Raw genomic sequence first — 27456 nt, 5'->3', positions numbered from 1 at the left:
AAGAATTCAAATGAAACCGAGAACCAAAGGGCACCAGCTACATGCCCTCCCAACTATGTTTGGCGAGGTTGCATGCAGCGAGCCGGATACTGGTGCAGTATCTCACGTATAATTCGCGAGTTAACAAGACGTAGCCCACGAGATACGACTTGAGCGATGTCATTTCGAAGAACAAAACAGGATTACCGGCACCTTTCATCGATGTGAATTCGACCTGTTAGTACGAATATTGATGCCTGCAGCGCAATTGATGCTTTCGGAGAGTGGGCAGATTTCCTCGGCAACTTTGACAAGGCTGAGCTGGATGTTCTGGGTGTCGTGTGAGAATCACGGCTCCAAAAGATTGACAGAATCTCGAGGCACTGGAGAACTACGGATGCAAATGTTCCATGACAAGGCGGATCGTGTTTGACCATAGGAGAGATAAAAAACTCTTGAGTGGTATTTTGATCGCTGATGGCCGTGGTTTCAGCGGGGATAGACTAACTACAACGGGGCTAAATTGAAGCACGTGAACTTCAGGAGACAGACGCGACGCGTTTTCACGCGTCCCCCTACCCTTCTCACCAACTGTCCCGGCTTTTCATCTCCAAACCCCCAATCCACGAATTCCTCCACAAATACCCCGAAAATGGCTGCGGATAGACAGACAGCGTATTCTATCAGCCTCTTTGGCAGCCAGGCAGGCGATGAACGCGATGGTCCTTCAGCTTCGCGCACCCAACAAGCGCTGGTGGATTTTGTCATGTCCTTCCATCTCGACAATGTCTTCATCTACAGGTCGGTTTTGCAGTGTGTATGCAAGGACTGAGCGAGCTGACGCATGCCCAGAGATCAGATTCGCGAAAACGTCCTTGTGAAGCAGTATTACTGCGACATCGACATTGCGCATCTCATCTCCTACGACGAGGAGCTCGCACACAACCTCACGACCGACCCAGCCGAAATCATACCCTTAGTGCGGTGTCATTATCCGTCGCATCTTACCCTCGCTGACTTTATCTAGTTCGAAGCAGCCCTAAAAACATGCACACAACAGATCGTCTACCCCTCTCAAAGGAACATCAAGCTCCCACAACACCAACTCCTCCTCCACTCAGCCGCCTCTGAACTCTCCATTCGCGACCTCAATGCTAACAATGTCTCACATCTTGTTCGCATTCCTGGGATCGTTATTGGCGCTTCAACTCTTTCCTCCAAATCTACGGCGCTTGCGATTCAGTGCCGAAACTGCCAACATGAGGAAGTCTTGCCTGTGTCTGGCGGATTCTCGGGCGTTTCCCTCCCTCGAACATGTGGAAGAGTCAGGACGGAGGGCGACAATGCGGACAAGTGCCCACTGGACCCATATTACGTTATGCATGAGAAATGCCAATTCATCGACCAACAGGTCCTCAAGCTGCAGGAAGCGCCAGACCAGGTCCCCGTCGGCGAATTGCCGCGTCATATTATGATCTCAGCGGATCGATATCTCACCAATCGTGTCGTTCCTGGATCGCGATGCACCGTTATGGGTGTATTTTCCATTTACCAGCAGAAAGGGTCCAAGAGGTCTCAGAACGCCGCAGTCGCTATCCGAAACCCGTACATTCGGGCAGTCGGTATTCACGCCGAGGTCGACCACACAATGAAAGGCAATGCTATCTTTACGGAAGAAGAAGAGCAGGAGTTCTTGGAACTCAGCAGGAGGCCCGACCTGTACGAGACGTTTGCTAACTGTATTGCGCCCTCGATCTATGGAAACAAGGATATCAAGAAAGCAATCGCATGTCTATTGATGGGTGGTTCTAAGAAAATCCTGCCTGATGGAATGAAGCTCCGCGGAGACATCAATGTGCTCCTGCTCGGAGATCCTGGTACTGCGAAGTCCCAGCTTCTTAAGTTCGTCGAGAAAGTCTCCCCGATCGCCATCTACACGTCTGGAAAAGGATCATCAGCAGCCGGTCTTACAGCCTCTGTGCAGCGCGATCATACCACACGCGAATTCTATCTCGAGGGTGGAGCCATGGTTCTCGCAGATGGCGGAGTGGTTTGTATCGACGAATTCGACAAGATGCGAGACGAAGACCGCGTCGCTATCCACGAAGCCATGGAACAGCAAACCATCTCCATCGCGAAAGCAGGCATCACTACGATTCTCAACTCCCGAACTTCCGTCCTAGCAGCCGCAAATCCGATCTTTGGTCGCTATGACGATATGAAGACCCCTGGAGAGAACATCGACTTCCAGACTACCATCCTGTCCCGTTTCGACATGATCTTCATCGTGCGAGACGAGCATGATCGTGGCCGTGATGAGCGTATCGCCAAGCACGTTATGGGCATTGCTATGGGAGGACGGGGGGTGGAAGAACAAGTCCAAGCCGAAATATCCATCGAGAAAATGAAGCGCTACATCACGTACTGCCGGCAGAGATGCGCCCCTCGTCTCGCGCCTGAAGCTGCTGAAAAGCTCTCTTCACACTTCGTCTCTATTCGTCGACAAGTTCATGCTTCAGAAATGAACGCCAATGCCCGATCTTCTATTCCCATCACTGTTCGTCAACTAGAAGCTATCATTCGTATCACTGAATCCCTCGCAAAACTCTCTCTTTCTCCTGTAGCGGACGAATCACATGTCGATGAAGCAATTCGCCTCTTCCTTGCTTCGACTATGGATGCAGTGAACCAGGGCGGAGGCCAGAACTCAAAAGAACTTATGGAGGAGGTCAATAAGGTCGAAGAAGAGTTGCGTCGTAGGATGCCGATCGGATGGCAGGTCAATTTATCGACGCTGAAGAGGGAGATGGTGGATGGAAAGGGGTATAGTGAGCAGGCGTTGAGTAGAGCGTTGCATGTCATGGCCGCGAGAGAGACGATTAGGTGGAGGCATGGCGGAAGTGTGGTATTTAGGAGTAGTGTATGATGATCTAGGAGATTTGTGAATGAACGGTGGGGATTTTGTGAAGGCGTTCGGTGTTTGTTTTTGGTTTGGTGCATTTGGTGGAGGACTGGGGGTTAGAGGAGGCAGGCAGGGCATGGCCCCTGGCAACCGGAGCATTGTGGCAGTCATTGGATTCACGTAAGCTATGTCATGTACTCGGTTCGGAATATTCAAGCAATCATAATACCTTCAAAAGATACCCCTCCTTCCCCCTAATCTACATTCCATCACAGCAGCAACCCCCAATTAAACACTTCAGAATCCTGCTTACGCTCGTCGCTACCCCCAGTACACCCAGTTTCTGTGTTCTCGGTGACCGGCACCTGCTTTTCTTCATTCCCTTCATTCGTAGTATGCCACTCTAAGGAGGTATCCAGAGTGAGAACAGGTGGGCCCTCACTTAATGGAGTTGCAATGTCGGCGGCTGTGGCTTGGAGGCTAATGTGCGAATTCATTGTGCTGCAGATACAGCGCGTAGTCATATATGGTAGAGTGCGGTATGTCAATGTATGTTAGTTCGAAGAGTACTCGAGGATCCAATCAGAGTTATAAATCCTAGCTGGTAGGAGACGCTGAAGCTTTGGGGAGCTTATGAAGCTGTAGTATATTTTTCTGTTCAAAAAAAGGAAGAATATGAAGAAAGTGGAAGTACATGATTATGCTTTTACGAAACAGGCTGATGATTCATGCTTCCTTCACGCTAGAACGTTTGTTCGGTTAGCAAATTTACTTCATCTTCTCTAAATTCTCCGTTTCTAGTTCATAGTTGATCTGTAGTTCCCCGACTCTCCATCTCATGCTTTCTAAAGAAGTGTCAAGCGTAATTCACTAGCCCCAGAACCGGGTCGACGTGGTCTTATATCAACTATCTATGGTCTTCCCTCTAACGATATATTGCCCATTGAATGGTTTCTAGTCTAGCGAGGATTTGGAATTTAATGATTTCGCGGGATAGCGGATCGAAGGTGGTGCAGAGGGGGGATGCCAGTTAAGAGATTGTTATTTAGTGGGTGTGCAGTGTGACTTTGTGGGCGTAAAGGCTATGGATAAAGGCTAAGACGAAATGAAGAGGTGCGTATTTCGTCGCGGAGGCGGGGCGGGGCAGGAGCACATGGTTGGCGCAGTGTGTTTGGGGTCAGTCATTGTCGTTGCGCCAGCAGTTAATTCGGGAATTTCATAGTGCTAAGTACTAGAAAACTGGTACAGTGCATAGAATCTAGTAAATGGAGGATGTTTGCGGGAAAATTATTACAATGAAACTTGGAGGGCTGGAATGAGTAGTGGATAAGAAGGCGGGTCAACAACGTCACCTGCCTACGCTCCGGATCCAATGCATTTGTGAAGTCGCTAGATCAACAACGCAAATATAATGCTTCTTGTCATTCATATATATATATAGCTATTTCTACAGCTGTGACAACTTAGGCTTTGTTTTATGCTAGGTTTCAATGTGCTGGAGAGTTCACCGGAATATCAATGATGTGCGAATGATGATGGAGGGCCCTAATCTCGCAGGATACAGCACTTCAATGAAGAAATGAGAAGTTAAACGATATGTGACATTGATATCGGCAGTGTGGAGGGCATAAAGGTGAGGATGGAATCTTCACGTACTTGTGCCACGAACCATTTGGAGTTGTGGAGCTCACCAAAGGAGAACACGCGCAAATAATTTCTAGTCATCCGCCCAGCGGTAGTTATAAACCTAATTGTAGATTTGAGTATTAACGCGTTATAGCCGCCCCCCCCAAAGTAAGAATGGCTGTCACCCTTGATATTATCTTCTTCCTCTACTTGAATGCTTGCATTACACTCGCGGACCTCCGCTATCAAGAGCGGGTGGTCAGCTTTTGCATGTAAGTCGCATACTTTACCCAGGATAGGATTCAATCGGCCGTGACCACATCACCGTAGGAAATGGAGAAGGTAGAGCAAAAGTGTTTGGCAAGGCTGAAAAAGTAAACTAGGAATAGCTGAAATTAAAACAAGGGGTCGAGGAAATTTTAAAGAATGATACTCTCTCTACATTGCTTACGGATAATAGGTAAGGAGTAGAGGATGCAGGAGGGATAATAGAGTGTGAGATGAAGTTGCTGGTGAAGAAATATGAGAAAGAAGATATGCAGTAGCTTCAGGGATGAGGATTGATTCGGTGGCGATAATCTTGGATGCATGCTATTATCTGCAGGCAAGGTAATGTCGCGGAGCCGGCCTGATGATTTGGTAATTATGTTGATGCTCTCTATGGCTAGATGGGTTCGTAGAAGAGATATGTTCATGGTGTTGTTGGAGGTGAGAGGTGAGGTTGAGTCGGCTCTCGGCATCCCGAGTGATCGGGCCGGGTGACCAGGATAGCCCTGCCGACACAGAAACCTTGGCATCCGGCGCGTGTGCACAAACGTGGAGCTGTAAAGTCAGGATGATGATCATCACAACTCAAAGAGCCCTCCATCATTACTCCGTCTTCAACTGAAAATTGCCCCTACTTTCCTCACGATTCCGCCTCCACAACGCCCTTTCAAGCATGATATGAGTTGACGGAGTGACCGGACCCCCTTTGTCGCCATCCCTATGCCTCGGCCACCCTTAGACTTGTACCCTGGGCTTCGAACATGTCTTCCCCCTCTCCGCGGCGATCGGTCGAGAGCTTTGAATTTACCTCGCCGGCCTCCCAGCAAAACCAGTTTCCTTTTCCTCCGCAGCATGAATGGACTCTCCGGCCGAACTCGACCGGCGGCCGATACCAGCCACGTCGCAGCTCGACGGCGAGCTCCATACACTCAATACACTCCGTGGGAGGAACACTGGATACCTCATTCCAGGCGAAGATGGGTGCGGTGAGGGAGCAGAACCACAACGGTAGGGTTGCCACACCCCAGCCTCTGTTTATTTTGCTGACAGATAGCCAGCTATTTCAACCTTATTGCAACCTCCCATTGTTCGCACGGGCATGCTGCCGCACACATCAGCTTCTGTATTACCTGGACACAAGCCGCCGTCGACCAAAGACATTCCACCCGTGACACTCACTAACGTACCCCACATCGAGCCTAGCGCATTCAGCTCCTATCTCTCCCAGGTCGGTGGGCTGTATGATGCTTTTCAGCGGGCGAAAGCGGAGGTGGACGGGACGGCACCACAGATATTCCGACGAGACACTTCGAAGAAGGATGAATTTGCGGACGCCCTAGAGCGCGGCTTCCAGGCCGGATCTCCAGCACCACCTAGGCTCTCTACATCGGGGCTCTCCCCCGTGAGCTCACCACAAGCTAAACGTCGCTCAAGCGGATCTAAGCGAGCATTGCCGACTATTACACCGCTATCAACGATACCCAATGTATATTTTGACGAGAACTTCCATCTTGAAAACCCGCGGACTTTCGACATCGTTAGTGAGAGATCCGAGGTTGTTCGACCTCCTCAGACGAAAACTAGTGACGACATAAAGGCCGCCAATGGGTCTTTGGATGTGCCGCAGCCGCCAGGACGGAAGGCACTGGCAACAAATGCTATATTGCAAGAGAAGCTATCGTGGTACATGGACACAGTCGAGGTGCACCTAATATCATCCATCTCCACCGCGTCGACCTCTTTCTTCGCCGCACTAGGTTCCTTGCGTGAACTCCACTGGGAAGCTTCCGAATCTGTGGCAAAGATAAAGACTATCCGCGAAGATCTCAGCCGATTGGATGAGCAGATGGCAATAGGGGGGTTGAAGATTGTGGAGATGAAACGACGTCGGGAGAATCTGAGAAGATTAACAGATGCAACAGACCAGCTGCAGGCCGTGGTTCTGGGACTCTCTTACTGCGATGAAGTGGTTGACAACGGCGCGCTGGAGGTAGCCATGGCTAGATTGGACATAGTCGAACGGCTAATATGCGGTACACTAGACATGACCGACCCGTCGACTACAGCCTGGATACAGAGTCGTTTACCATCAACTCCTATTGACTTGCGAAATTTGAGGGCGTTGCATGGGGTATCAGAAGGCATACACCAATTGAAGCTACGCATAGGGAAAGGGTTCGAAGCACGATTTCTTGAGACGCTACTTGCAGACTTACGCCAACACATTAAGAGTGTCTCGAGCCAAGATACACTCAAACGGTGGATCACAGCATCTCAGAGAGCTCGCGGCGAGCATTCGAGGATGCAATCCGTATTACCGGCCTATCTCAAGACAGACGCCAGGTTCCGTTCAGACCTTCGCGCCAACTTGGTGGGTCTAAGTGGCTCTAACTTCACCGGTCAGGCCGCTGCAGCTTTCCGAGACGCGATTGTTCGAGAAATGAAGGTGTTGATACGGCACCATCTTCCGAGTTCAACGGATGATGATGCGGAATCCATGACTTCCGTGTCAACAAGGAGTAGCCGGGCGTATAACCAACAGGATAAGAACTCAATACTCGCTCGCAATCTTCGTGCAATGGATCCGGCCGACGCGGAAGAGTTCTTTATCAATATATTTACCGACATTGGGGAGGCCTTACGGAGACTTAGCATACAGGTCAAGGTGCTGCTTGATGTGACGAGCGGAGTCAGTACACCACCACCATCGAGCGGTGGTTGGAAATCCCCGCCTAGGAGTCCTAATCTTGGTAGCATTGATGGCTATATGGGTAGCGGTAGAAATACCCCGGATCCGAATAATCCGAATGGTCTACAAGAGGAGCTGATGCAGGCATTGGATATGTCTAGTTTACTCGGACAGGCTGTTGACGCGGCGCAAACACAAGCTACCAAACTTCTTAAGGTCCGATCCGAAGCCACTACTCACCTTCCCCTTGATCGGTTCTTACGATACTTCAACCTTTGCAGGCTCTTTGCAGATGAATGCGAAGCGGTATCTGGGCGCTCTGGGGCTGCTCTCAAGGGCGTGGTGAACAATCACATCATCGACTTCGTGTCAAGATTTGCGGACATCGAAAAGCAACAGCTCGCCCAGGCCATGGACTCAGACCGATGGGAACCAAAAGACTTTGAACAGACGGACAATGCTGTATTATCGAGGATTTTACAGGGAATGACGAATGATCACGCCGAATGGGTAAAAGCAGGAGCACTATTGAGCGAGATTCCTCCTACAACGAATGGCACCGCGACGACTGAAACAAACGGGACAGCGAAGGAGAAACCGAAGAACCCACATCCAGCGATTGTTGACGAAGAGAGGTACATCATATCAGAATCCTCTACCGTCGTGCTACGAGGTATCGATCGATTTGAGACACTGCTCGCTATTATTCCAAGCATGACGTCTGAGGTCTCTGCGTCTCTTTGCGAATACCTCAAGCTTTTCAACTCGCGGCTTTGCCAGCTTCTCCTTGGCGCTGGCGCCATGCATTCTGCGGGACTGAAGAATATCAACACAAAAAATCTTGCCATCGCATCCCAGACCTTAAGCTTCATTATTGCTATCCTACCCTACATCCGTGAATGCGCTCGGCGGCATACCTCGGCTGGAAAACCACAGTTAGCAGAGTTCGATAATGTCAAGCGGCTCCTGCATGACCAGCAAACCAACATCCACGATAAGTTGATCGATATCATGAGTAACCGGGCTACGGTTCATGTCCGGAACTTGAAGAAGATCGAATGGGATAGTGATACTGAGCGTGACGTCAGTCCCAACATGGAGATACTGACAAAGGAGACGGTCACGTTGGACAAGGTCATCAGCAAGTATCTGGCTGAGATATCGGTTAGGATGATCATGGCCCCAGTCTTTGAGAGTTATAGAGAACAGGTGGGAAAAGTTTTCAAGGAAGCTACGATCAAAACGGCTCCTGGCAAAGCAAGGTATGTCTCTGCATGTCCAATGACACGAGGAAGTTTCATTAATTGTCCATAGACTTCTCCGCGACGCTCAACTCTTTAACTCTCGACTCGGCCAGATCGACGGCGCTGGCAACACCGGCACGTATCTCATCCAGCTCGTAGAAGCAAAGACTCCCCCGAGACCTACGCCCGAGACTAGCCAACCCGAAGAACCTAAAGAAGTCCCTGGGGATAAGGAACCAAGCAGCGATGCAACATAACCTGCATTTGAAGGAAGAAGGGTTGGGGTGACGTGTATGTATGTATATTTTGTATGGGAACTGAGAGCGAAGCAGGCGTTTCAAGAGAAATGGCGCATCTGACGGGAAAGGACGGGACTGGATGATATATGTCGCATCAATCGAGGTATTGGAACTAGGAGAACCGCGTGTGTATACCATGGTACCATCCTTTACCGTGTTGCACAATGTAGTCTTGGAGCCGTTCATCATCTTGTTATGTTTGCGTAGCCTACCTGAATCGCCGCAGGAGGTGTATACATCCATCGCTTGTCCATGCCTTTCCATAGCTCATTCACTTATACAGCAGGAACCAACCTGGCTACATCAATAGGGGATTTGAAGACAAGGTCTAGGTGAGGAGAAGATCTAAGCGCAAACTTCCCTCTTTTCCCTCACCAGAACACACCCCGACCTTAACCAACAAGTCAACCCCATGCACTCACTCGCCTTTCCTAGCAAAATAACTCCCCAGTAAATTCAATTCCATCCCCTCTCTTCAAACCACCATTCGCACACTCCCCCTAATTCACACCACGTCAAACTCCTAGGAAGGCTTCCCCTCACCCTCACTCCTCAACTTCATCCCCCACTCCAACCACCTTAATTACGCCCTCCATCTGCTTTCCCTGCACGCCTCCCACACTTCCTTCAACCTGACCCTGCTCTTCCCCCTCCCCCCTCCCCCATTACCATCTCTACCCCCTTTATCTGCTTCTCCCTCTCCTCCTTCTCTGCTTTCTTCTTGAGTCTCCGCCTGGACACCAATAATGAAATCCCAAAACCGATTGCGCCGATGACGAGAAGCGCGATTACGATTGCAATGATGATTCCAGCGGGAAATTTTGCTTTCTTGAATCCTTTCTTTCTGCGGCGGGAGACCAGGTGCCGGGTGGAGGATAGAGCGCAGGTGAGGAGACCAGAAATGGTAGGCATTTTAGCATGGTGACTTTGCGGGTTCGAGGGTTTGGGTCGTGGATGTGAGTTATAGTAAAGGGTGGGTCCGCTAAAATGTTGGTTGCAAAGCCGATGGCCCAGTGACCGGAAGGATAGCCTTCACCACCCAAGGTGCAACCAGCCACACGCGAACTAACCCTTCTTAAATACCTCAGCCGTTAATCTCTTAACCACTTCCGCATAGCCAATTTCTAGGTTATACGATGACAACACTTAAATGCTTGACAGCTTCAGCTCTTGCTCAAGCTCTATTTCGCAAGGGAATCACAGGCGAGAGCAAAGCTTGTATCTGGATTCTTTGTGGAATATGATGCGCTCATTGGCTGTCTGACTATCTGTGAGCGCCATAGTCGTCTTAGCTGAAAATTATCAGAGCTGAGCTGAGCGGACCTAAGTAGGAAAGCAAAAATGGAAGATTTCGGCGCTATTGAAATATAGATATGGACTTTAAACCTCTAGGACTGGCATCGTTCTTTGATATCCTAAATTGGCTTCTCATACATAGTGTGCAGAATATATGTCTTAGTCGATTCGCACATCGATAGTTCATTTCTACATCAATCTCATTACAACATATTCCGCTCTGCGAGCAACTCACTTGTCTGACCAGTAGAAATGAAAAAGTGAATGGCATCATTAATATAGCATTCAGAGCCAACCCCCACGAAGTATGAGAGGAGAGAGAAGAGGAAATCCGAGAGGAAAGCCTGCTTCGTTTAACCATAGACCCTCGGATACGAACAAAAATAGCACTACATAGGACGTATTTCCACGACGCCATGCCACGCCATTGACCAGCTCCATTCCCGACCACATCGGCGACCAAGCGCATATACAGCTATTTAGATATGATACACGTCGCCTAGCGCACTACTCCCAGCGCGCATGTGCAAACCCAAATTAACAGGATTGCGCTAGCTCTGCTCTCCCTATTGTCCATAAGGAATCTGCTGCTGCGGTTGCATCTGTACTTGTTGCTGCGCCCTCTTCTTCTTCTGTCTCCGCATGATGAACAAGACGACCAGGATGATGATGATGATAATTATGACCGCGATGATGATGCCGGCGATGGCTCCACCCGAGACCTTGGTTTTCTTGGCCTTCTTTTTGGATTTACGCGCAATGAGATGGAGGGCTTGGGCTGCGGTGCTATCGGAGGGATTAGCTTGGTTGCGCGGATTGGATGAGTGGGGAGAAACGGTCTGGGAGGTGAAAGACGCACTTTGGATCGCCGAGCGCGATGAGCGATCGCTTGATCATATCTGTTGTGGTGATGGCAGGCATTTTGATGTTGTGAAGTAGTTCGTGTGGAATTGAGGACTTGTGTTCGTAAGACTTTGTTAGAAGCAATCTGTTCTCAAAGCTAGTGAATCTAGGGTGAAGGAGGCGTAGGTTGTTGTATTTAGGTTGCAGAAACCAGCGTTACAACAGTGATTGTTGGAATCAAGGAAGAAGGATGACGGTTAACTGCGGGGTGTGCGCTGTGCGGCGTTTGCTGTGCTACATCGACAAACCTTGCGTCAGGTGTGAAGAATCGATCAATCGTAACCTAGGGCCGCACAGTTCGGGTCACCCTATCTACAACATTTGATTTCCTTGATTCCTCCAACCCCTGCCATCTTGTATCAGAGCCGAAGCCCACTTACTAAAAGTATGGCTAGCGGATCTCAAAACTGCCGTGAATACGAGAAAGCATTCTGGTGGTCCTTGCTCTCATTGGCTACAGCCGAAGAGCATCCCATGTTCCAGCTGAAACGTGGCATGGCCGAGTCGAGAACTGGAGCCCTTTGTTGGGTAGATGTTGAAAGATGGAGCGCCGCAAGCGAGGGCTTTTCGTCAAGAGATTTCGGTCGATCTCGCTTGCGATGCAGGAAGGTCTGCCGATCTGCTCTGTGGTGATGTTAGCCTTGTAGGGTGAGGTTGAAGTTTGATGTAGACTTGGCTACTACTATTTGCGTTAGAAATGATGCACTAGTGAAAGCTTGTGTGAAGACCAGGAGCAAGCTTAATATTGACCCTAAATGCGAAAGAAAGGGGGGACCACCGCAGCATCTGATTCGCGGTCGCTATCTTTCAGTGCTCTTCTCAATCTTTGTAAGCCTAGTGATGATGCAAGAGTGTTGCATTGATGTGGAGCCTCTAGGGCAGCCATGGTATGTAGAGAGGTACATGCACTAGTAAATAGTGGCTTGGCCTGGTTACGATTTCAATGACAGGTTGCTCTAATTATGTCCTTCTATCCTTCTTCACGATTGTTTGTGATCCAATGACGGGCAGCGAAACGAGGCTGGGTTTGTCAATGAGGGGTATTAGTTGAAGGGATATTCGTTTCGATCTCACTTCAGATTCTATATGGCTGCGATTAATTTCCATGCCAGACAAGCACAATCGACTTTTGTATAGTCCAGAAAGGGTGGAAAAGTGCATTGTGTTGTTGGAGGGAGAACTACTGCATCTTGTCGCCTTACGTGGAGCACAACAGAGCTAATTGGAATGGAAATTATCATACTTATAATGTCCTCCCCAACTCCACCAAGAGGTTAAAAAGATCGATTTCATCGTAGTCATGTTCCAAGGTGCTGAATAATCGGGAAGAACAGGGAATTATTCTGTACTAAGCCGCGTGGTGTACGAGAGAGGGCTCACTTAGCGTTGATGAATGCTAGAGACAATCTAGGTAACTAGTATGTTTAAGTTTAACTAAATTAATAACTACAAAGAGACAATCTAGCTAGGGGACTTGCAGTCCTTATGTATCCCTTCATTTCTTGGTCCCGCTACTGCCAAGCTTCCGGCTGTTTTCTTGGCTTCGCCAAGTTTGCGGCCGCTCTTTCAGCCGCAGCCGTTTTCCTTTCACGTGACTGTGCCATCAGCTGCCCCGCGCATCGTCGTGTTCCCGTCATGCCAGTCCTTCAAGCGTTTGCATGCTTCCAGCGACATCTGCTTGGTTTACCGCAGCTATTGCTTTTGATTCGTAACACTTTAAACCCCTTTTTAAACACTTTTATAAGCTTACTGCTTGCTAGAGCGCTTCTACTCCTTTAAAATTGCTATAAAAACTTCCTAAAAGGGTAATACAGTCTGTACTACGTACTGTACCTAGGGCATTATTAAACGTACAGTACAGCTCATGAGCTCAGTACGTTTGTACTTATCACGTGACCATTACGGTTCACTTTGTACGGACTGTAGTACGGCCCGTTGGAAGTCTTGCTGGGAATCTCCGCGGTCACGATCGATTCGATCCAGAACGATTTCAAGTTCACGTTAGGTGAAGCCTTAGCGTTTTCCAGAGGCAAGCATTTGATCGGGGAAACTGATAACGAGGAAGTAGCCGAATATGGCAACATCGAGTGTTGCTACGCCTTCAACACTTGGGCGGGTTCATAAGCTGGTAATACAACCGCTCCAGATCATAGACTTACATGAATATGCATCTCCATCCCTCAATACTATGCACACCTTCTAGTTTGATAATTGCATAAGCCAAAATGTTTCCAAATGCGGAAATAAAGAGATAAATGAGATGCCAGAAAGCCATCCGTTGTTGAATTTCAAATCTCTGATACCAGGTGGACAGTAGAAACATACAGCACGGTAAAAATCCGGCTTCGAACCCGCCGATCACCATTCTACAAACAGTGATAGGCCGCCAGTCATCAACGAAGCCCATTCCAACCATGACGGCGCGTTAGCTCATAGCTAGATCATTGAGCAGGAACTTAGGGCCAATAGGCCGAGAGATAAGAGTGGCTAGGAGCTCGAAGAGGAAATATGTAACGAAGAAGACCAGTAGGGCAACTAAGTAACGATTTCCGACGTCAAAGTGGAGTTCTTTGTTCATGCCAGCGACGCGAGCATTAGAGAGGTTGACACAGTCGAGGCTAGAGACTGAGTACAGAATTCTGAGAATTGGGATCAGACGCCAATCAACTTTGCGGCTGGAAACTTTTAGTGCCTGAAATGCACTGGAGCTTTGAATGCCCACCAAGAGATAACGCAGGCTTGCTGTCGTGGTGGTTGATAGAAGATATCGTAGTCTGACTTACACAACATTTGCCTCGATCTTCCTTTGCTCCTCTGAAACTTCGTCTTCTAGTACATGTCTGGGGGTATCTTTCTCATACCCGACCTCTTCGTCAAGTACCTCAGCTTCCTTAAATTCAACTTTCTCCGAGGTAGATAAAAAGGCTCTAGTAGTGGTGAGGAACGAGACATTATTGACCTGCCTCGATAATCGAGTACTATTAATTGAGGTAGATCACAAGTGAGAGACGAGAGAGTTGGTATCATAGGACGTGAATGCAGAGGGATCAGGGTTTGTGGAATTGCGCTGGTCTGTATACAGCGATCGTCCATGTATTGTCCGACCCACTTTCCCGTTTCCTTCGCTCTGTGTGTGATCTGCTTCTCGAAATCCCGACTTCGTCCCACAATCTCCATACCAAGACTTTCCCATGAGGTTCGCAAGGGGTTGTCACACCATACCATATACCTTAGCTGTAGAGCCTGGAACTTACTACCAATTAAAATAAGATTTCTTGACTAGCTCTATCGGAGAGACCTAACGTAGGCGCGGTTATTTCTGAGCTTTGGGCCGAATAAGGGTACAGAGAGTGGAGAGTCTGGGCAAGGAAATGCTCAACCGAGATGTGAATGTCGAAGCCAGGGTTTCCAATGGGCCGTACAAAGTGAACCGTAACGGTCACGTGTTCAGTGCAATGTACCGAGTTCGTGAGCCGCACTGTACAGTTAATAATGCCCTAGGTACAGTACGTAGTGCAGGGCAGTGGGCCTGTGGGGAGCGTCTAGGAGTTTTCTAGGTCTCTAATTAGCTAAAAGTTTTGTAAGGACAGATTTAGCGCTCCTAGAGGAGCAGAGTAAGGTAATCTGCCCTTAGCTCTACTGTTAGTGTTATAAGCAAGGCTCTTAAGGCGCTGCAAAGGTAGTAGATAGCTATAACTATATTATTTAGCACTTACTAAAGAGGCATAAGGTTAACTTACCTTTAATTTCCTTACAATCTTGGCTACTAGATATAAGTGTAAGAGGTGTTTTGTCACGGTTAACTTAGACATGCCTCGGACTCTCCCCGGAGAGCCCTCAGCTCGGCCTTGGGCACATATATATATATATCCTCTCACGAACCCTTGAGTCTCCTCAAGGATTCGTCTATCAATACTATCCTGTACCCCCTTCTGCGCTTCATGCTTCCTGCTTCACAGTGCTCTCACATGTTTTAGCACTGCTTGTTATATAGTAACCAATAATCAAACCCATTTAACTCTAAAAGAACTAGCTATAGCATAAAATAGTCAGTAACTAGTAAGGTTTTAAACATATTTACTTTTATTGCTAAAAAGAACTAGTTATCTTGTAGCCAATTAGACTTTAATGCTACATCTTTAAAAACTTATAATCTTAGCTGTTTTAACTAGTATACAGTGTACTTTTTTTAAATTGCACTACTTATACAGATTACATGAGCTGTACTAGTTACAATACGTACACTTACCTCTCCTCCTCTCTGGCGTACAAACGTACACAAAATCTGACCCGTGCAGGCCTCAAAATCGCCTAATCGTACAATACTACGCCTCGTTGGAAGCGCTGGCCGAAACCGGGCGCTGACCAGTTGGGGAGGAGATCAACATTATCAACCTCGGGATCAGTAATAGGCCATGTCGGCAAAAGCGAGGTGCCTGATTTGGATAGGCATTGCTGAATTAGAGATGGCCCTGCATTTTTGCAGAGGTCTACGGCTGACACATTCTTTCAAAGCGCTAGAACTAACCTGACAGGCAAATAGATATTCTAGGTTGATGTGCTTTATGTTCAAGATAGCCTTTTTTTTTTTTTTTTATCCCTTACGAGCGCTTTATTCATGCAGCCTTAGGTCTGCTAAGCTATTGGTACCTCATCAACCCAAGGAATCGATGACTGGGCGCCCTTCTTCTGGACAGTCATGGAGGCAGCACGGTTGGCGAATGCAATTACTTCGTCCAAGTCGAGCTCAGTATCACTGGCGTTCAACTTCCAACGAGCGATAGCGACTGAATATGCACCCACAAACGTGTCTCCGGCCGCTGTCGTGTCAACCACCTTGACCTTTCGAGCAGGAACAAGCTTTCCCGCCTGCGACTGCGAATGTAGCTTATCAGTCTGGTAGTATACACCCTTCACACTGTCAGATCTGGGACCGTGTTATGGTGAGATTAGAAGCAGCCACTTACTTCTCCACCAAGAGTGATGATGATGTTCTTAACGCCTCTCGAGACGAAGACAGCGGCAACCTCGTCCCATGAGGTAGGATTGGAGATGCCTGAGAGAATTGCAGCTTCTGTTTCATTCACGAGGAGGTGTCCAAGTCCTTGGTATGCCTCATCTGGCAATGGTATCGCAGGTGCTGGATTGATGATGGTTTCGACGCCCTTATCGCGTGCTACCTTCATGTTATGCAATACCTATGGCTAATCAGCAACGAAATTTTGACTGATAGAAGAGAATCAGGAACATACGACATCCATTGGAAGCTCTAACTGGAACAGCGCCACCGAAGCGTCGCTGTCCACCAGGTCCGCCACCGGCACGTCGTAATTTGCTCCCGGGCAAAACATGATCCTATTCTCACCGGTCTGGCTCTCAACGATAATGACAGCAACACCTGTTTTCTTCCCCGGCAGCACTTGGATCTTTGACGTATTCAACCCGTCCTTCTGTAAACTCTTCAAGAAATCCGGTGCGAATTGATCTTCGCCCACCGCACCCACCATCCGCACCTCGACATCAGAGGCTTCTCCGCTAGCTGCTTGCTTTTCCGTTCTTGATAGACGTGCGCACGCGACTGCTTGGTTGGCACCTTTACCTCCAAAGCCGATGTCGAAGGATTCCGACGTCAATGTCTCACCGGCGACAGGTACACGGGGTGTTCGAGTGACGAGGTCCACATTTAGGGAGCCTATAACAGATATGACAGTAGGCTTGGAAGACATGGTGTGGATTGGTGGATGAATGCTGAATATGAGCTTGAGTGCTGTATCAGGAGACCCAGGTGGAACTTGAACGCTAGATTGTTTTCGGTAGACGGATTGCCAGTTTTGAAAATCCGGCATGTGAGTGCCAAGCACTTCCACACTTGCTTCAAATTTATATCAAAGTTCTTTTCAGCCCAAATTCTTCACAAATCACACAAAACGATTGCTTAATGGATTCACTGAATATTTTTTTCTTTAGCTGACACACTCTGTTTGCGGATAGATAACTCTTAGCGCTACACGCACCGGTTAATTTGTCAATGTTCATTACACTCGCCACTCCCTGAATACAAAGAAGATCAAAATAGTGCAAGCACTATCTCAAATTCAAGAGTGACATCTTATCTCGGCCTCTTATCCATAGGTAGCTCCATTACCCCGCTAAATTGTGGTCTAGAATATTGAAACAATACGCCATGCAGTGGATCGTTAAGCCAAGTATACACGCATCTCCACTATCAGAGTAACGTGGAAACTCCGGCGGAGAGAATGGTCTAGCCTGCCTAGCGATTCTCAGCTGTACTATGCCAACTTTAAAACCGTTCGATTATGAGCGAGCATTCAAAGTCGTCTAAGAGAATTTTGCGATATCATTGCCGGGCTTACTATTACGACTGTGAACATAATTTCAGCTACGAATTACCTGCATGCGGCACCCTGTGCGACCGAGAGGATTAGAGATACCCGCAAATAAACCCTTTAGGAGTCCTGTTCCCTCTACCACCTGAGAGAGCGATGAATGTATCTAGAGCTCCGAACTCGCAATGCTACATCCAGATACTTCTGTAATCGAATCTTGTATCCAAGTATGCTCCAACGATGGTAGTGCGGGCGTGCTAATCGGCGGAATTTATCTTGCTCAATCTCGAGGTTCTGGGTAACTCTACATCAAAAAATGACTCTTCAAAAGGACGTTGACGGCTTTCACAGACGTGGCTAAAACAATGCACTAAAAGGTGTCGAGGGTGTTCCAACATTGTTGAGTGGGTTAGGAAGATGTTTGATGGTTCCAAAGTTATCACTGACCTGGCTGGATGCAGACAGCATATTGGATCAAGAACTCAGTATATACAAACGATGGAGGAAAATCCAAAGTGGAATTATATAATTTATACTGCAGATGAGATAGTCACAATGTCGATCCGAGATCATCGTGAATACTGAGCTGGCTCGGTGTAGGATCATGTACACTATCATTATAAAAGGCCGAAGGTAAAGACAAATAGTTGTATTGCAAGATTCACTGCAAATATTAACAAAGGCCCATGCACAATGAATTGTCCCTATTCCTGCACCCGCTCACAAGCCGGAGAATTTACTTGCAGACTAGATTAGCTAAAATCCCTGAGGCAGTAATGGCAAGTGGCAAAGGTTCAGCCTTCTACTAAGCGCAGCAGCAGAAAATATATAGGCGGATAAGATGCATGCACGACGCGAGTTCGTATAATATAGACTCAAAATCTCAACCGAACAGTTCGCCGGCATTACACTGACTATCTCTACATCCTCCGCCTCCCATTCCGCTAAGTATTTGAGCAGCTCGAACCAAATAGCGGAATAAGCAGAAGTAAATGCCATGTTATGGAGATTGCCCGTATGCGAGAAACAATGCATCTTAAGTTGAACCATACCACCTTACGCCGTATTAGCATGTTAGGTAGTCTTAGGGGGTTTGGCAGGTTTATAACCCTTTCTAATCCTTCGACTTATTAATGATGAATATGGAGGAGTCGATTCGTGATATTTTTATGTTAATGGCATTGTTTCATTCAGAGGAATATATCCAGACTACGTAATTCTCTTTTGCGTCGACTGAGAACCCCTGACTCCCCATGGAGATGGAAACAGGTGGTGGGAGCTCGTCTAAAGGCAATGGCGACCTCTGGTTATCTGCGGATGTCTAAGGCTTATCGGAAATTGGAGCAAGTGTTTGAGATCTGGATGCATGGCGTTCAATAGAACTAGTACTGTTCCTACTGTTACTGATAGTAACAATCTCTTGGCAGTTAGAACAAAAGTAAATTGCCTTCTGTTACTGTACAGTTAATAAGGCTATAGTTACTGCAGTAACTGCCTATACTAATTAATTTCTTAGTGTCTTGTTAACGCGTTTGTGGAGGACGTTTTTACGCGTAGTAGTACAAGGGCTAAACGCGCACTAATACACTAGATTATGTACTTTGCTAACTATCCTATTTATTGTTAGTACAGAGAAGTAACTTCTTAAATTACCTACTTCTTGCTTCTAATATTGCTTCTATTGTTACTGTAACGGCGCAGGCAAGACAACAGGTCCGAATGCGGTGTGAATCCACTGAGAGGCATATAGGAGTGCGTGGGGACTCAGAAACCTGGGAATTCCATTAACACCTATAGGCCTTGTACAAAGGATATCAGAAAACTACCAAGCTAGCTAAGGGGAGAGGTGCGACTACATACTTAGAGATAGGGGTAGGGCAGGGGGCAGGATCAGGGCAGATACGAGGAACCTGTAAGGACGGAGCTCTGTACCACTACGCCAATACAACCAAAAAGGTGCGAATAATTAACCAACGTTAATTATTGCGTACAGAATAGTATATATACCCGTCGCACGTAAGCACCATCTCGGCCTTACAGAACCTTCGGATATCAGTTCGTCGGGCAACCCGAGATGGAACGATTCAAGCGAATCGTTACAGGTACTATAAGTATGCTAAACTCCACGTAGCACTTAAAGCTTGTAGCACTAGTTTAACATTTTGCAAGCTCTTATTACTTTTAGAAGTTAAGAGCCACCTCTAGGAGCTCTTAGAGCTCTATAATTAAAGATTTGTCTACTAGTGTTTCTATTCTTACAAGTTTTCTAAGAACTCTTGCCTTAACAACAGCTTAAATTTTAACATCAAGTAGGATAATATCTAGACTAGAGGTTGCTAGCTGAAACCTAGAGGCCTTAGATATTGTGCGAAGAGCTTAATTGCAGCTATTGCTTTTTATAATCTTAGAGTTAAACAATCTCCGCAACCATATTAGCAAGATTATGTTAAGAACCTCTAGAAACACTAGTTACTGCAGTAACTGCACTAAACAGTAACTTTACTATCAATTAACTTAGCAGTAACTGTTACTGTCTATAAGGCTATTTTAATTCACTCTTTCTGTAAGAACAAAACCCTATTGCCTCTAGTAACGCCTTAAAAATTCTAACAGTAACAGCTACGTTCTATTAAACACTATGTCTAGATATGTATAAAATGTTTCGAAATCCATTAGTGGTGTTATACTACTCCAATGTGTACACTCTCCAACCCCCGCCATTCACGTTACAATTGTAAGGCCGGATGTCCCAGAACGGGCCAGTATGGCCTCACCTGACCTGTTTGGAGGTCGTATGACCTGTGCTTTGTATATAAGCATGAATCCTAACAAGCAAAGCTTAGCAGCGATTTGTCTCTCTTACAATACACTTCTATCTTTCTCTAAAAGCTTGCTCTTAGTGCTATTTATGCTATTTACTATCCTATCTTTACATTTAAATTGCTCTACAAGCTAGCATACTGCTTAAGGGCAACATTTCTATGTAATAGTGTTAAAGCAAAACGCTAGAGGAGAATTAGATGCAACTAGCGCTTAAAGATTACCTAAAAAGCTAGCTAAGACTACTACTTCTAGTAATACTTAACTAAAGTTAACACTAACACAAAGAAGAACAAAGCAAAAGATAAGTAAAAGGGATAATAGAAATTTTTATAGATTAGGCTTGTTAAGCTATCTAGAAGGCGTTTAGGGCCTAGAAGGGGTTAGAAGGGCTAGTGCAGGACCAAGCAACGCACAGTCTACCCCTGCAAATTAGGCTTTAGCAGAAGCCCGCGCCTAGCTGCAAGAGCAGCAGGAAGTGTAAAAACTAGCTAGAATAATAGAAATCTATTATTAATTTAAAGCAGGTAATATAAACACGCTTAACAAGTTACTAACTAAGGCATTAAATGTTATTATACTAAAACTTACTTAAGACTAAGTAAACCTACTGCGTCCTAAACTACTACACTAATATAAAAAGAAGAACAGGGCAGACTACAACTAGTAGTGTAGGGATAATAAGGACTATTACTAAAAGAGTCTATTAAGCTTTACTTAGAAATTACAGAAGATCTCTTTTAGCCTATAATATGTTAATAAAACACTATAATTACTATAAAAGACACACTACACTTATTTAAAGCTTATTAACTTATTATAGTTACTAACATAGCAAGATCTTAAAAACAAGATGCTTAATACATTAAGTACTCTAGTAAAATAAAAAAAGGTAGCCTATAACACTATAAAGAACTGTAAATAATAACTTAATTAGTTCCTAACTAAACTTCTAGCCTACCTTAGGCTATTATAGACTAAAGTTAATAAGAAGAGCCTAGAAAAGATAACAGTAGACTTTAGTAGCGCGCTATTTAATAAGATTAAGCGTAATCTAACGTATATTCTATAAAGTAAGCAAGAGACGCTAGCTTAGGTAGAAGAGTAGAGCAACATATCCTACTGCTGCTTATAGAAGGGAAAAGGGCTAAAGTTAAAGAAAAAAAGAACATAAAAGCGTTCTACCTTACCTCTAGCTAATAAAGACTTAAAGAAGCCTAAAAAGAAATAAAAAAAGCCTTTAAGCTAAAAAAAGGCTAGAAAAAAGTAAAAATTTAATAAGATAAAAGTTACTTACTAGAATTATAAGCAGCTAGGTTATATTTCCCTAGATTATTCTATAAAGAATAAAGATAAAAATAAGTCTAATAAAAATAAGTAAAAGAGAAAAAAGTAGGGCTAAAAGAACTAAGCTTTTTTCTTCTAGCCTATATTACTTTAGTAAGTAATAAAAAGGAGCTTAAAAACCTTTAGAACTTATTATACTTAAAAAAGTTAACCTTATTATTAGTAATAGTAAGCATAGAGTTATTAGAAGACTTTTAGGCTGTAGTAAATAAAAAAGCTAAATTAAACATCCTATCTACTATAATAGCTAAAGAGCAGGATCTTAAGATTAAGCCCCTACTAGGTGTCTTTCTAAAGGCACCTAATAAATTAGACTTTGCTGTCTACAGCTTTATAGTTGCAAATGTAAAAATTATAGACTCCTAAAAAAAGGTCTAGACTTATAAGGTGCTATTTATAGTAATAGACCTAAAGAGACCTTTAATATATTTAGGTTTACTTTAGATTAATTAGTTTAATTTAAAGCTAAACTTTTATACAAAACATATGTTATTTAGGGGCGTAAAGGACTATAGTGTGCTAAAGTACGCTAAGGTGGCCTTAGAAGACGCAGTAGAGTTTAAGCAAACTATGTAGAGTTCTAATACAAATGTCTACGTCTGCAGCGTGCTGTCTAATAACACTAAAGATTCTTTAGAACCTGTAAAGCTTAAGTTAAGACTAGAGTACAAAGAATATACAGACATAGTTAAGTCTAACAAGATGTTAGAAGTACTACTACATAGCCTGCAGAATCTAGCTATTAAGCTAAAGGAAGGGACAAAGCCTCCTTACTAACTACTATATAACTTATTAGAGTATAAGTTATAGCATTTTTATAAATATATTAATAATTATCTATAAAGAAAGTAAATTTAAAGGTCTAAGTCTTCTACAAAAGCTCTAATTCTATTTATAAAGAAAAAGAATAAAGAGTTAAAGCTTTATATAGATTATAAAAGCCTAAACTAGATTATAATAAAAAATTATTACTTACTACTGCTTATCTTAGAATTTCTTAAGAAACTTAGGAAGGCAAAGTAGTATATAAAGCTAGATATCTATAATACGTACTATATGTTATGTATTTGTAAAGGAGATAAGTAGAAGATAGCATTCTAGACTTAATATAGTTATTTTAAGTACTAGGTTATGCCTTTTAGTCTTACTAATGCTCCTACAGCTTTCTAGGCTTATATTAACTAGGCCCTAGCAGGGTTAGTTAATGTGATGTGTATTGTGTACCTTAACAATATTCTAGTCTATTCTAATACAGAAAAGGAACAAGTTGTTTGCGTTAAAAAGGTGCTATAAAAATTACATAAAGCAAAGCTTTTTTTAAAACTTAGTAAGTGTAAATTTTACACATAAAAAACTAAGTACCTAGGGTACATAGTTTACCTAGAAGAAGTTAAAGTTAACTCTTTAAGGATTAAGATAATCTAGGAGTAGCTAATGCTAAAGACTGTTTAGGATATTTATGTTTTTATAAAGTTTATAAACTACTATAGGCAGTTTATTGCTAACTTCTTTTTAATTACTCTACTCTTTACTAAGCTAACTTAGAAGGGCCTAGACGCAGCAAAGGGTAGTTAAGAGTAAAAGTAAAAAGAAAGTTAGAAGCTTAATATTAGTCTTAAAAGTAAAGCAGCCTTCTAAAAGCTCTAAAACTTATTTCTTAAAGTTTTTATATTAGCTTATTTTAATACTAATAGGAAAACTAAAGTAAAGGTTAACACCTTAAAGAGTATAATTTATAGCATTTTAAGCTAATTAGTCTTAGATAAGACTAGAGGGGCTTAATAAAGGCTAATTAGCTTCTTCTTAAAAAAGATAAGTAAAGCTAAGTATAATTATAATACCTATAATAAAAAGTTACTTACTATTAATAAAAGTTTAGCATATTAGCAACATTACCTCTAGGGTCTACTGTTTAAACTTTTTATAGACTATAATAATCTTTGCTAGTTTATAGAAACTAAAACTTTAAACTACTAGTAGGTCTAAGCTTATAAAAGAATAATAAAATATAATTTTATTATTACGCACTGTCTAGGGAAGCTAAACCTAGCAGATAGACCCTTAAGAAGACTTAACTATATTAAGGAGTTACAACAGCCTTCTTAGAAAGGGAATGCAGCATATGTAATAGACATGCGCAACCTTTTAAATTAATAAAATTATAATAAAAAATTAATAGTTATAGCTATTACATGTTCTTAAGATTCTTTAGGCTTAGCTAAGAACTACCTTAAAAAAGAATAAGGGCTAAAATAGCTAGATTCTAAAAGAGCTATAGGCAAAGAACTAAAGAAGGATAATAATAAGAACCTTATGTTAGGTATTAGAGAAGACTATAACAAAACAGACTTATTAAACACTAAGAGTAAAATAAAAGATAAAAAGAACCTTAATAAAGACACTTATTTTTAGAATAGGCTAAAACAACATGCTATAGCTAATATAAAAAGAAAGACCTTAATAATAGACTAAAAAAAAGCAAAAGCGTTCTAAAAGTGCTATAACAGCCTATTAGTAGGCTACTTTAGTGTAAAAAAGACGCTTAAAAAAATTATATGTTAATATAATTAAAAAGAGCTTAGGAAGAATGTAAAGGTGTACTATAATAACTACTTAAAGTGCAGACAATTAGTAGCTCTACAACACTGCCTATATAGGCTCCTTTACTCTTTGCTACTGCCTAATAGGCTCTAGTAGGATGTTATAATAGATTTTATAACGCAGCTGCCCCCTTATAAATACTTAGAGTTAGTATATAATGCAATCCTTATAATAGTAGACTGTCTTACTAAGATAGCCTACTATATGCTAGCTAGAGCTAATTAGAAGGCTTTAAACCTAGTAAAAGTTTAGTTAAAAAAAGTTATTTACCTTTATAAAGTTCTAAAAAATATTATTTTTAATTAAGGGCTAATAATAAACTTAAAGTACTAGGATAGTTTTTATTACTACTTTAGCATATAAAGAATTCTCTTGTTAGCCTACTATCCTAAGACTAATAAGTAGACTAAAAGATAAAACTAAACTCTAGAACAGTACCTTAGATGTTACTGTTGCCTAGAATAAGATAATTAAGTAATGTAGTTACTAATAGCAGAGTTTGCGTATAACAATAGCGTACACGCGACCACAGGAGTTACTCCTTTCCAAGCATACTACAGAGCAAACCCAAGAGGGCCAGATTGGCCTAGAGAACCCCTGGGTTAGGGGGAATCGCACATGGCAAACAGAGTTGCCGCGAAAGCACTTGCTCTACAGTTAAAATGCTGCTAGAAAATTATTGCTGTAAATATGTATTAAAAGAAGTATGTAGATAAATAATAAAAGTATATACAGCTGCAAGTAGAAGACAAAGTATTAGTCTTTAATAAACACATAAAATTAATAAGGCTAAAGAAAAAGTTAGACTAAAAGTTTTTAAAACTAGAAAAAGTTATAGCCTAGATTAGTGTAGAGGCGTATAAAGTAGACCTACCTAATTTAGGAGAAGTTTATCTAGTGTTCTATGTCTTACTCTTAGAGCTATATACCTAGAAAGGGTGTCTTAAGTTATAATTAGAACTAATTATAAACACTCTACGCGCTATAGGGGATAATGTGTACTATGTAAAAAAAATACTTAACTAGAGACAGAATTTAGTTAGAGTATAGAAATATCTTATAAAATAAAAAAGTTATCTATCTAAAAAAAACTTATAAAAACTTAGACTTAACATTAGCTTAAACACATTAAAAGTATTTTAAAAAAGTAAAGAAATATATAGTAAAAGATTAAATTATGCTAGTTTAAGTTAAACTTTTTAAAAAAAAAAAAAGTAACTTAATAAATTAAGTATAGCTACTTTTACTTTATTTTTTCTTTACTTAAGGTTTTTTTAACAAGAGGTGTTTAATAGCGCTATAGGAATAGAAAGACAACATAGCCTATTTAGACCTAAGATTCCTTAGTTAGACTAAGTAAGGCTATTCTAGCATAGAATAGCTTACTAGAGTTAAGAAGAGGGTTATTTTAACCTAAAAAAATCTATTATATAGAAAAAACAAACATCCTAGCCTAGAATAACTTATACTAGCAAGAAAAAGGTAGAGTTTAAGTCTAGCAGAACATTCTAAGATTTTTAGAATAAAAGAGCTGTAAAGTAAGTAAGCTAGAAGTAGATTAATTTATTACTACTAAGACAGTTACACTTTAAGTCTAAGGGACATAATATAAGAGTATTTAACTTTATTAAAGAAAGAAGAAAGAAGCTTAAGCTAAAGAACTTAAAACTACACTATACTATGCATTCTTAACTATTTTTACTATAGGATGCGCTAGATTACACTAGATTGTGCCATCAGGGCCCTAGATTAGACATTAAGGTCCTCTGTAGGTAAATTTGCAACAGCAGAACAACTATTAGGATGTTTCTTATTATACCTAGTTAGCTACCTCTTTTTAGCTAAGGTTTAATCCTAACTAGCCTTATTTTTAATATTATTAGCCTTATTATGCTCTTTAGAGACGCAGTAGATTGCATTAGCAGCTTTAGCAGCATTAACACAACAACATTACTTAGCTTTAGTAACATAGACACTTTTAACACTATATTTCTTCTATTATGCTAGTTAGTGCTAGAATAGTTAAGAATAGCGCGTACTTACCTTCTTAGATAAAGTTATTGCAGCTTTATCTTTATTAGAGTTCTTCTTAAGCGCCTTACGCTTCTTTTTCTCTTTCTTAGCAATATTAGCTTTAGAGCAGGCGCGCTTCTTAAAAACAACTCTAGTCTTAGCAATTTTGCCTATAACGCCACTGTGCGTGTACAGATGGTTATTGTACAGGATTTTGTTTTTGCTGTGAACTATTAAGAGCTAGAACAAGGCTAATTAAGCTAGATTGTGCTGTAACAGAAAGACTTACGCCTAAAGGAACTAAATAATAGTGTTTACCTATAACATAACTGTTGCGTTAGCCTGTGCTAACTAAGCAAGGTTAAGTAAATTAATAGGGGCTAAAACATTAAGCACAGCGTTCTTAAGAGCCTATTATTTAGGTTTAAAGGTAACAGGGAGCTATCTAGGGTTAGCCTGGACAGACTGCGCGTAAATACGCTAAAAGGAGCTAGAGTACGCACCTTAAAGCACTTTTTACTAAATTTAAGGTAATAAGCACACTTAGTGTACTTAATTCTCTTTTCCTTTATGCCACAACGTAATTTATTGTCTATAAGCATATAATAGCTACCACTCTTATCTATAATGCCCTTGTAGGACATTTTATTAATGCATTAAACACAAGAGTTGTTAGAGCGTAAGTTTATGTTAGTAAAAGCTAATTAATTTTTTTTAAGAGAAACTATAGCTAAATTACAACAGAGTAGGCTACAGAGGTCTATTTTAAAGTTGTTAAGTAAAGTTAAGCATAAGAGAAGGAGCTAAAAGCAGATTAGGCAACAGGCAGGCGCAAGCAGGGTAGGATAGGACTATTAAAGCTTGTTAGCACCCCTTTACGCTAGATTACGCTAGAGTGGCTTAGAATATACTTACCTTAAAAAGTTTAGAATCTTCTAAATTCTAAGCTGTAAAAAGGGCAGAGGTGTAAAGGAGATAGATTTCTAGAACAGTTAGACCCTATATATACTGTCCTAACTGCTACTCTATTAGCGTGAGATATACTGCTATTTTACCTTTACTTTTACTTTATACTTTTACTTTACTTTTACCTAATAACTCTAGGTTATTTTTAAATAAACTT

General features: G+C 42.9%; 10 protein-coding genes across 10 annotated transcripts; 4 read left to right on the top strand and 6 right to left on the bottom strand.

Moving 5' to 3' along the window:
- Positions 1 to 742: 742 nt before the first annotated feature.
- Positions 743 to 3076, top strand: BDR25DRAFT_305349 (DNA replication licensing factor mcm5; the record flags this gene model as incomplete). Its single annotated transcript, XM_033690397.1, has 3 exons — positions 743 to 780; positions 832 to 958; positions 1007 to 3076. The coding sequence occupies 3 exons, from the start codon at positions 746 to 748 to the stop codon at positions 2903 to 2905; spliced, it is 2061 nt and encodes a 686-aa protein (XP_033544779.1). The 3' UTR covers positions 2906 to 3076.
- A 900-nt stretch (positions 3077 to 3976) lies between these two features.
- Positions 3977 to 5490, bottom strand: BDR25DRAFT_358186 (uncharacterized protein; the record flags this gene model as incomplete). Its single annotated transcript, XM_033695903.1, has 8 exons — positions 3977 to 4105; positions 4184 to 4237; positions 4390 to 4447; positions 4485 to 4598; positions 4653 to 4749; positions 4959 to 5239; positions 5289 to 5358; positions 5394 to 5490. 8 exons carry the CDS (start codon positions 5488 to 5490, stop codon positions 3977 to 3979), a joined length of 900 nt encoding a protein of 299 aa, XP_033544778.1.
- Positions 5367 to 9182, top strand: BDR25DRAFT_335745 (Vps54-domain-containing protein). The gene is made up of 3 exons (XM_033693044.1): positions 5367 to 5782; positions 5833 to 8725; positions 8778 to 9182. Exons 1-3 carry the CDS (start codon positions 5536 to 5538, stop codon positions 8962 to 8964), a joined length of 3327 nt encoding a protein of 1108 aa, XP_033544777.1. The 5' UTR covers positions 5367 to 5535; the 3' UTR covers positions 8965 to 9182.
- Positions 9183 to 9551: 369 nt separating this feature from the next.
- On the bottom strand, positions 9552 to 10771 carry BDR25DRAFT_358184 (uncharacterized protein; the record flags this gene model as incomplete). Its single annotated transcript, XM_033695902.1, has 6 exons — positions 9552 to 9644; positions 9676 to 9846; positions 9903 to 10036; positions 10077 to 10151; positions 10208 to 10363; positions 10402 to 10771. The coding sequence occupies 6 exons, from the start codon at positions 10769 to 10771 to the stop codon at positions 9552 to 9554; spliced, it is 999 nt and encodes a 332-aa protein (XP_033544776.1).
- On the bottom strand, positions 10508 to 11476 carry BDR25DRAFT_305347 (uncharacterized protein). Its single transcript, XM_033690396.1, has 2 exons — positions 11162 to 11476; positions 10508 to 11088 (listed from the first exon to the last, which is right to left on the bottom strand). The coding sequence occupies exons 1-2, from the start codon at positions 11221 to 11223 to the stop codon at positions 10869 to 10871; spliced, it is 282 nt and encodes a 93-aa protein (XP_033544775.1). The 5' UTR covers positions 11224 to 11476; the 3' UTR covers positions 10508 to 10868.
- A 116-nt stretch (positions 11477 to 11592) lies between these two features.
- On the top strand, positions 11593 to 12526 carry BDR25DRAFT_358182 (uncharacterized protein; the record flags this gene model as incomplete). The annotated part of the gene is made up of 5 exons (XM_033695901.1): positions 11593 to 11814; positions 11845 to 12069; positions 12125 to 12234; positions 12259 to 12407; positions 12477 to 12526. 5 exons carry the CDS (start codon positions 11593 to 11595, stop codon positions 12524 to 12526), a joined length of 756 nt encoding a protein of 251 aa, XP_033544774.1.
- A 692-nt stretch (positions 12527 to 13218) lies between these two features.
- On the bottom strand, positions 13219 to 13612 carry BDR25DRAFT_233224 (uncharacterized protein; the record flags this gene model as incomplete). Its single annotated transcript, XM_033685432.1, has 2 exons — positions 13219 to 13312; positions 13365 to 13612. The coding sequence occupies 2 exons, from the start codon at positions 13610 to 13612 to the stop codon at positions 13219 to 13221; spliced, it is 342 nt and encodes a 113-aa protein (XP_033544773.1).
- Positions 13613 to 13699: 87 nt separating this feature from the next.
- Positions 13700 to 13891, bottom strand: BDR25DRAFT_152939 (uncharacterized protein; the record flags this gene model as incomplete). The annotated part of the gene is made up of 1 exon (XM_033683926.1): positions 13700 to 13891. A coding segment is annotated over one exon (192 nt), but the record flags the coding sequence as incomplete, so codon positions are not given.
- Positions 13892 to 15448: 1557 nt separating this feature from the next.
- On the bottom strand, positions 15449 to 16943 carry BDR25DRAFT_291381 (Ribokinase-like protein). Its single transcript, XM_033688585.1, has 3 exons — positions 16458 to 16943; positions 16173 to 16403; positions 15449 to 16116 (listed from the first exon to the last, which is right to left on the bottom strand). The coding sequence occupies exons 1-3, from the start codon at positions 16929 to 16931 to the stop codon at positions 15841 to 15843; spliced, it is 981 nt and encodes a 326-aa protein (XP_033544771.1). The 5' UTR covers positions 16932 to 16943; the 3' UTR covers positions 15449 to 15840.
- A 1745-nt stretch (positions 16944 to 18688) lies between these two features.
- On the top strand, positions 18689 to 18932 carry BDR25DRAFT_358179 (uncharacterized protein; the record flags this gene model as incomplete). Its single annotated transcript, XM_033695900.1, has 2 exons — positions 18689 to 18765; positions 18812 to 18932. 2 exons carry the CDS (start codon positions 18689 to 18691, stop codon positions 18930 to 18932), a joined length of 198 nt encoding a protein of 65 aa, XP_033544770.1.
- Between the last annotated feature and the right edge of the window lie 8524 nt (positions 18933 to 27456).

Source organism: Lindgomyces ingoldianus (genome assembly GCF_010093535.1).
Source record: "Lindgomyces ingoldianus strain ATCC 200398 unplaced genomic scaffold BDR25scaffold_27, whole genome shotgun sequence".
Taxonomy (NCBI): Eukaryota; Fungi; Ascomycota; class Dothideomycetes; order Pleosporales; family Lindgomycetaceae; genus Lindgomyces; species Lindgomyces ingoldianus.
The sequence above is the reverse complement of the archived record's forward strand: the minus strand, read 5'-3'. Positions and strand labels throughout refer to the sequence as shown.

Coding starts and splice junctions, on each gene's coding strand:
- BDR25DRAFT_335745 (XM_033693044.1), top strand. CDS start 5,536: ATGTCTTCCCCCTCTCCGCGGCGATCGGTCGAGAGCTTTGAATTTACC. Junction 5,783..5,832: donor GAGGGAGCAGAACCACAACG/GTAGGGTTGCCA, acceptor ACAGATAGCCAG/CTATTTCAACCTTATTGCAA. Junction 8,726..8,777: donor ACGGCTCCTGGCAAAGCAAG/GTATGTCTCTGC, acceptor AATTGTCCATAG/ACTTCTCCGCGACGCTCAAC.
- BDR25DRAFT_305347 (XM_033690396.1), bottom strand. CDS start 11,223: ATGCCTGCCATCACCACAACAGATATGATCAAGCGATCGCTCATCGCG. Junction 11,089..11,161: donor ATCGCGCTCGGCGATCCAAA/GTGCGTCTTTCA, acceptor TCCCTCCGATAG/CACCGCAGCCCAAGCCCTCC.
- BDR25DRAFT_291381 (XM_033688585.1), bottom strand. CDS start 16,931: ATGTCTTCCAAGCCTACTGTCATATCTGTTATAGGCTCCCTAAATGTG. Junction 16,404..16,457: donor TAGAGCTTCCAATGGATGTC/GTATGTTCCTGA, acceptor GATTAGCCATAG/GTATTGCATAACATGAAGGT. Junction 16,117..16,172: donor TCATCACTCTTGGTGGAGAA/GTAAGTGGCTGC, acceptor GACAGTGTGAAG/GGTGTATACTACCAGACTGA.